The 8797-nt window shown below is 31.2% G+C and overlaps 3 protein-coding genes across 3 annotated transcripts in view; 1 reads left to right on the top strand and 2 right to left on the bottom strand.

Moving 5' to 3' along the window:
- The window catches only part of LOC119829890 (AP-3 complex subunit delta-like), a 42737-nt gene that overhangs the window by 2155 nt on the left and 31785 nt on the right, over positions 1-8797 (top strand). The window lies entirely within an intron of this gene.
- The window catches only part of LOC119829873 (probable multidrug resistance-associated protein lethal(2)03659), a 74358-nt gene that overhangs the window by 34267 nt on the left and 31294 nt on the right, over positions 1-8797 (bottom strand). The window lies entirely within an intron of this gene.
- Positions 797-6560, bottom strand: LOC119829888. Its single transcript, XM_038352589.1, has 6 exons — positions 6289-6560; positions 3461-3599; positions 3031-3170; positions 1423-1578; positions 1251-1337; positions 797-1057 (listed from the first exon to the last, which is right to left on the bottom strand). Exons 2-6 carry the CDS (start codon positions 3592-3594, stop codon positions 906-908), a joined length of 669 nt encoding a protein of 222 aa, XP_038208517.1. The 5' UTR covers positions 3595-3599; positions 6289-6560; the 3' UTR covers positions 797-905.

Here is an 8797-nt window from a genome sequence, read left to right as displayed (position 1 = left end):
TTTTTTTTGTATAATATGTTACAATGTAACAAAAGATTTTTTTATAAACTTCGCTTACAATATATTTTGAAGTGTTATACCACGAATATGCAATCCATTATCAAATTATTCAGAACTTAAACATGCATGCATGCAACTTTGAATAGAGAAAATAATATTAATTGTCATTATATTTTCAAAGATGCAATGGCAACCCAAATAATAAACAAAAAAAGGTTAACAGAAGTTCTTAAATTATTAAACATTTATTAAAATGGACGGCACATATCAAATAAAGCTTAAAATTAGAACACATTTTCTTAGAATACATAAAAAACAACCAAAATTGCTTTAGGACGGAATTACAGATATAAGAATCCTATACTTATATTAAAGCGCACACTATTATATTGTGCTATCCAGGCACTGTCTTTTATATATTAACAAGTACATTTTATATCCTTGCAACATTTCTTAAAAATAGCTACACACGTTTTAAAACATAACAGTTATCATTGGTGCGTCATTTTAAATGGTGTGTTAATTCAGATCTTTTATATAAATCAAATCTATTATATGATATTGGTAAGATTTTGAGATTCACAATATGTTCCATTTCACATCTCTTAAAAGTGTATAAGTTGTCCAAAATGTACATGAAATTCACTAAAAATAAAACGTATATATAAAACAGGTAAAGGCACGTAATGTTATCGGTGGATTTTAATGAATAAAAAATCATTAAAATAAAAATAAGTAACCTAATTGTGAAATATCGAAAACATAATTGTTTTTCATTAATAATATATAAAATTATATATAAAATGTATAAAAATGGACGCAATGTGATGTTACTTAGTCTTAAAAATACATATTCTTAAGGCACCATAAAAGGACGGTACTTAGTTGTGATTTTCAATTAATTGTTACGCTTTAGTTTCTTCCTCTAATTCGAACCGGGCTTGCGACTCCTTCAGCCTCCTTCGCTTTTTAGCTTGAATATTTGATTCTGTGAGGAAAAGTGCTGCTGTTATCAAGCAAGCCACAGCTCCCACTACACCCAAACCAAAGGACCAACCTGGGAAAAATTTAATAAATAAATTTGCTTTTCACTACTGAGGGCGTGAATTTAATGGTTTTATCATGCACATACCTCAAGTTTTATTTTCTTAATGAATTTTCAAAAGCAATTGATAAATGATGCACCAAGATTAATGTTTTTTTTTCTTTCTATATTTTGATATGAGAAATTGAAACTTATTCTGTATTACCTAAATAGTTATTAGCATGATCTGGCATCCAACCGTCAGTATTCCCTGTACAAGCAAAGACAATAACAGCCATACTTCCACTTATACCTGAAAATAATTAAAATTGTTGGTGATATAAAATGAAAATAAATTAACAACAAATTTTCGTGTAATAATATTAAAAATAAATTACCTGCAGTCAGCATAATATATCCCAAACTTTTTATAAGTATAACAAATCTTTTTTGATCTGGCCCACAACATGTGAAGAAAATGATCACCAATACCATAGATATAAGCACGCCTATAAGACATATGGTGAAAAAGAACTGTGTTGCTATCATAAATCCTGAAAAAATAAAAATGATATATAATAGATGTGTAACTACATATATCATAAATCTTTTTATCTGTATGTTCAATATATGTAATATATGATGTGGTTTCAGTTATTTTCCATGATTTGTATAATTTAAAATACATTTTAAATTGATGACTTATTTGATGTTGTATACCCAGTACTAAATTATTTTTATACCTATATTTCATATTAAAACAATAAATATTGAAATTGTTTGGGATCTTATCTACGTAATGCTTACACTGTGTATAGAAGTTTCTTATAAAGCAATTATAACCATCCAAGTAATCTCATTATTTTAACTTAGGGCCATGTATCGTGATATTTCACAAGGAATAAACAATAACAAATGTCATACATAATCATGTTAATTTTCAATTGAAATCGATCTTAATAACGTCAATTAACCTTCATCCGGCACGTAGTTAATTCTAATAAGAACACGCATTGCGTGGACAAAGACCGTGTATTATGTAATTCAGTTTCTGCCTTTATAGAGATATAAACATTGTAATTAATGGTCACGTTTTAGCATTTTATATTAATATGTTACAGATTTTTCTTTTTGTCACTAATTCTAAGACGTTCTTGTAAAAAAAACACTATTAAATTTAAATTATTTATAGTAAAATAAAGCTGAAAAGATTGTTTCTTCGAATGACTGCGCCATTCATGACCTACCGCAGTTAAAATTAAAAGAAAAATCACTAAAAAATTATATATGATATGATAATTACGTCGCATAAATCGAAAACTGCCAAGCATGTGCCCTAGTATTAGTGTGCGTGATGCAATGAAGTTATATGCACGATCAAATTCCCTTCAGAGACACCGTTCTTCGAAGTATTCCATGTCAAGAACAGACTACATAATATTATACAACTCCTGTTCATGCCATTTTTATAAATACCTAAATTAAAACAATGTTTAACTAACATACCTACTACACACTTTTTATTTTTGAAAACAACGTGTTATGATATTAAGACGGGTAATTTAATTTAAATTGATGAGGCATAATAAATATTACTATGACTCAATTCAAAGCAATACACTTAATGTTCAACACTGGTATGGTAATTACTTATTCGAGTTATATTGTAACTGTGGACTCAATGACATTGAGAAGATCTTATTAATTTTATTTATTTCAGAACCTTAGACGTGAGAACTCTGAACAATGCTAAGTGACGTGAATGTTTCCGTTTATGGCGGATTTTACAATTGACCCTCGATGAACTCGTCTCAGGTTTAACTAGCCAGCTAGTAATTATTTAAAATTTAAAAACAATTATAATTAAATCGACACAGAAAATTGTTAAATGTGTTTCGAGAACTCTCAAGAGTCTATAATCCATTCATTTTAGTTTTATTTTTATATACCAAGATTCCTTACAACGAAATAATAAAATTATAACAACATAAGACATTTTCTATTACCTGGAAGCAGGTATCCACGTATTCTATCGTATCCCGTAGTGAAGGGATCATATACCCAACGGCAACCCACAAAGAACCTTCGTTGATACTGATCCAGTGGGTCAGGTAACGATCGAAAGCAATGGCTCCAGAGTCCTAACCTAAAAAGATGAAAAAATATAGAACGTTTGATGCGCCTGAAATTCAAATGCCGAATATCGCTAATAACATTGCTATAAAACGCAATTTTTGGATTTGGTTAATCTTGCGATGCAGGTGCTCTACGTAGGTACAAAAAAGCGGTAGAGATTATTAGATATTACTCTTATACTCTTACACTTCCCGCTTTTGGTCGTATCGTCGAGACTCATCATAAGTTATGCATTATGCTTTAATATCATAGCATGGCAGTTATGTTTAAATTTAAACAAAATAGTTTGGGTTTAGTTACCGCTCCATTTTAGCCCCGCGTATTCTCTCGTCGCTAACGAGCCAGTTGGGCGTACCGAATGCCAATGCCACAGTCACAAGGGCGATGACAAAAACGGCAATGCCACAATTGCCGGCTAAGCTTCTGTTCTTCATTGTCTCTGTAACAATTATTTACAATATACATAGCAATAAAACCAGATTTTTGTAGTTCCATAACACACTGTAGAAAGAATGAAAGTTTTGAATAAAAAAAATAGTAATAAATATCCATTATACATATTTGTATTCTTCCTTCTTGTCTTTATGTAGAAGGTATATAAATTCATTCCACATTAATAATTTATCAATCTCACTTAGGAATCTTACGGAAAATTTAGGAATGTTTCACGTAATTAATGGTCTGCCAATTTGATTTACTTAACCACTTAATCAACTTTATAAATTACCATCAGCTCGTCCCGGTTCCGCCCGCGTGGACCCGGGTTAAAAATAACATGTAGTCTATACGACAACACAAAATGTATTTTCAAATCATCCAGGAAACCATCGAAATGTCCCTATAAATATATAATTTCAATCCAATTGGTTAACCCGTTTAGAAGTTGACATACCGACAGCAGGGCCACTTACCGGGTCCAATTCTATTTTTTAATCATCTAAAAAATCATACAAATGCCCATATAAAATTTCAACCCAATCAGTTCAGCCGTTTAGAAGAAGTCAAAAAGACAAGTACGGAAGGATAATGACACTACCCATTTTTCTTTTAGCTGTACGTTTTCGAATAGAGCATATTCCCGCCGTAAAAAGAAGACCATAATCATCAATCTGCTTCTAAGGATAATAGATTTTTCAAATCGGTCAAGCAGTTTCTGAGTCCATTCAATCCAAACAAGCAATCAACTCATTCCTTTTTATAGTATTAGACTATTGGTATTAAAGAGTAGATTGTAAAACAATGAAAATTTACGATGAAAAATTATTTAGTTGAATATATAAAAAAATTCTAAACGTCAAACTAATTCTTAATCGTACACACAATTTACACCAAGCTTTTATGGCTTAAAAGTCATTTGGAGGCAACCTTGGTATACATACAAAGACCATTAACATAGCTTTAACTAAACCAAAAGTAATTTTACAAGACAAGGCTAATGCAAAGATGAATAACAAACATGCAGTTTCGTAATAGGTATACGTTAAATGAATGGTGGAGGTACATTTGGTTGTAATCCACGTAACATTCGCCCAGAAACAATGCTAAAAAGTTCACACGCGTTAGTCACTGTGAGAACGTTTGTTCTTCATTTTCAGGGTTGAATTGCCGAAATACGTCGATTCCGATACAGAAAACCAAAGTTCAACTGATATTTAATGAATATTCCTTATTGTAAATAACGAATTTTATCTACATTTTAAATGTACACTTGTGTGATCTTCTTTTTGTTTTATTATGGTTTTTCAACCGACTTCAAAAAAGAAGGAGGTTTACAATTCAGCTGCATTTTTCTATTTGTTACTTAATCACTATTTACTAGGGGAACCAACTTTTAATTTTTTTCTTTGAAAGCTTGTGTCTCTGACTTTGAATGTGGTTTAGTTCTTTGTTCGTTAAAAAATAATTACCTTGTTAAAAAATAATATTATTATATATAAAAAAATATATAAAAAAATATATAAAAAAATATATAAAAAAATACATAAAAAAATATATAAAAAAGGATAGAGCATTAAAAACGGGTTGCACTAAATTTTTCCCAAATCTCCAACTTAAAGAATATGATAAAAAAATCAAAGAATTTCGATTTTTCTTTTTAACATAGCAAACAAATGTCTTATTGGGAATGTATAAACAAAAATATATTACTATACTTTAGAACTTCTGTATAGTAATCAAATATAAAAACTAATTTTAATAAATTAAATTGTATACACTAATAACATATAGGGCAAATGTCCAGAGCATTAATAAAAAATTAAACAATAAATTTGTTAATCACAAACAACTTCATAAAAAATGATGTTCTATATTATGTTTAAAGATAATTTATATTGGAGCAAATAGGTATGACATGATTTGTACATACTTCACTGTACATAGTGTACAACTAGAATTTAAAGTTTCTCTGTTAATTCATGATTTTGGTCCTACTCCTGTGTAAAATGAACTCAAGTGTAGACTCATAAGAATGATGTAACACTATTCTTAAATAGCACAGTATTTATGGATAGTTGAAACCTTATTTGCCTCGACATATACCCCACATCAAATTAGAATTAAAATCTACTTATTATGATTAATGATATAGGAAATACAAATATCAAAGTACAAAATTACAAACTAACTTACAATAATTAACAAATTTATTTCTATACATCTTTATATTAAAGTATAGGGGAACAAAAAAATTTTCATTTTAAGTGAAAACTTTCTTTCTTTATGAGCCGATTATCAAAATAATTACACTGAATATGCTATTGATGTACAAATATTAACAAATGTTTTTTGTAAAATAATAAGGCTGTTGTGTTATAAAGAGTAAATTACTATAATAATAAATAAATAATTTGTGATAGAATTTAATTCTATTTGTTCCTATATGTTTAACACATTTAAGTCAACAGACCTTAATTAAGAAACAATATTTTTTGTGGATTTAAATAAGGCTGGAGAAATCCGAAAACACTGTTTTTCTATTCTTTTTTCACAGTACACTAAAAACTTAGCAATGGTTAAAAAGTTACTTTGTTCTGCTAAGCATAAGCACTCCTGGTTAAAGTAGTTTTCTGTTTCCTTAGACTTTTAACAATGAAACATTGCATAAAGAATCAAGCAGTTTATCTTACCTTAGTATGTTGATTCTGTCACAATATAAACTAAAAATCGGGAGTAAAATACGAAATGACTATTACGATATTACATAGCCGATAATAATTATATGTTTGATATTTTTAAATGTAAATATCACTATAATATACTAATAAAATATTTTTTATTATGATATGCACTGCTTTTCACACTGAAAACGTTTTCAAAAGTTAATTGTACGTTTGAACGTAAACTTAGTCACGTCCAAAGGGTGGAGCCAGGTGTAAACAAATCAGTGCCACTAACGAAATCTAGTGTCTACCACAAGTGTCTACTGTCTATTGCACAGATTAGTAATATGTATTGTCTATTGGCTGCAAAACTCAAACTTATTGTGGGAGTCGAGCACGCTTCGGCACGAATTGGGCCAGCTCGCACCGGGGAAGTACCACACCCCCACAGAAAACCGGCGTGAAATAGTGGCATGCCACTGTGTTTCGTACGGTGAGTGGGGGAGCCGGAGGCCCATTTCCTTTTCCTCACCCGTCCTAGTCCATTCCTTCTTTCCAGTCGTTAATCCTTTACTTTTCCCTTACCCCATAAAAGCAGGCAGCGCATTCACAGAGGGACTTTCACCTTTGCGAATGTTAATGGGCGGTGGTGATCGCTTTACATCAGGCGAACCACCAGCTCAGCTGCCCGCTATGACATAAAAAAAAAAAAAAAAAAAAAAAAAAAAAACTCGCACTTCTTCCCTTGACGTTTGACTATTATCTGCAACAAAATATATTTGTTTTGATAAAAGTAGATCATTTCCTATAGGCTTAGGTTTGCAATGTTTATAAGCAAAGCTAGCCAAAGGCTGTCATGGCGAGAGGTCTCCCGCTGGTAGTATGTCCTTGCCTGACCTCTTATCAACTTGACGACCAATTGATTTTTGTAGAAATTGTAGAAAATGCTATTATTATCATCCCCATAATACTCGGGTACCCCCAAAAGGAAGGCACCCGGTCTTTTGGAAGGTTTACGTGGGGACACAGATGCAACACGCAGGGCCTGATGAGAGTTGATTTGAGATTTTTAATGTGTTATGTGACATCAGCCGCAGCCTGCCCACGGCTGCACTATAGAGTTACAGCTCTGGGTTGTCCGCGGCCGATGTAGGATTTAATATCTGGGCTATGGAATGGACTCCCCGACACCTCGTCACACGGTGCCCTGCGGGCCTATTATTATTACTATTTAATTTAATAAAACGAACGACTCACAAACTTTGAAACGTATTTCTATAATTCATACAATTATTGAGAAAAGCATTGTATTTGAAATTTAATTTTTAATTCATAAATATTGAGTATGAGTAGTACTTTAAGGTACGGGCCTGAGCACAATAAATTTATTAGGTGATCGGTTGGTAGCCACGATATTTTTTATCACAGTAAAATAAACCAACAATCAAATTTTTCAAATCAACTGGGTCTTAATTCTTTAAGTGTCTGGAGGCGGAGGTTACAGAGTGACTTAGGGCTACTCTTTACTGCAGTGGCACATCCCATTTCCATGAGAATATTTTTTAACTACGTGGGCGAAAAGCAAGTAAATAATAAATATATACGTAAATCAAGCGAAGGTCCATTTGCAGAATATATATATATTTTGCATTTCATTATTTAAGTTTAAGAGCCCTCTTTGCTTGCGAGCTAGTCATGCTGATAATAATTTACCTATTTTTTTTTGTTTCAGTTTTCTTCGAACCCACTGACCGAAGGAAATCAACTAAGCCATTGAGAAATAAGCAACTTAACATAGCATATGCGTCACCAAATATTTCAGAATTGAAACATATGGCAAAATATTTAAAACCAGATGCATATTATCCATGTAAAGGGGACGATTTTTTTCAAATTATTGAGCTTTCAAAAATTGTTTCTCAATGTGTACAAACTCTCCTTATAACAATGGGTCCAAAGGGAATCGCTATTATAAAACGAGACAATTTAAAGTTAGATATACGATTCTATTCAAGCCAAGCAATTAATAAAGTTGAAAATGTTTCTGGCGCTGGAGATTGTTTTACCAGCGGATTTATATACGGAATATTAATGAAATGGCCAGAACCAAAATGCGTATCTTTAGGATTTGAATGCGCTAAAGCTTCATTGTCTAGCAAAACGACTGTGCCAAATAAATTTTCCATTTCTCAGATTAATACCATTCCATACGAAACTTACTTGTCTGAATTTTGATCATGGTATATTATTAGCTTTTATAAAGCGGTAAAATACAAAAAACATTTACCTACTAATTACACATTACCTATGTATTATTCCTGCCAATATATTAACCATCATATAAGAAACCTGTATAAATTTGAATTTATTTTAAAATCATTAACCTTTTATATAAATCAATAATCACATCCACAACGAATTACGATCTACCAACAGTATCTGTATATTCAATCTGTCCGACTAGTCCGGTCAATTTAGACATTCGAAGTTACATAAAGTCCCAACAAGCTGAATTTCTGTGAAGTTGTTTAAAACA

This window comes from Zerene cesonia, chromosome 11, assembly GCF_012273895.1.
Source record: "Zerene cesonia ecotype Mississippi chromosome 11, Zerene_cesonia_1.1, whole genome shotgun sequence".
Lineage (NCBI taxonomy): Eukaryota > Metazoa > Arthropoda > Insecta > Lepidoptera > Pieridae > Zerene > Zerene cesonia.
This window is presented reverse-complemented; position numbering and strand designations above follow the sequence as displayed.

Excerpts from the sequence above, each read along its gene's own strand:
- LOC119829888 (XM_038352589.1), bottom strand. The coding sequence starts at position 3,594 with ATGAAGAACAGAAGCTTAGCCGGCAATTGTGGCATTGCCGTTTTTGTC. Across the intron at positions 3,171-3,460 it reads CGCGGGGCTAAAATGGAGCG|GTTAGGACTCTGGAGCCATT; the intron begins GTAACTAAACCC and ends TCATCTTTTTAG. Across the intron at positions 1,058-1,250 it reads TCATGCTAATAACTATTTAG|GTTGGTCCTTTGGTTTGGGT; the intron begins GTAATACAGAAT and ends AATTTTTCCCAG.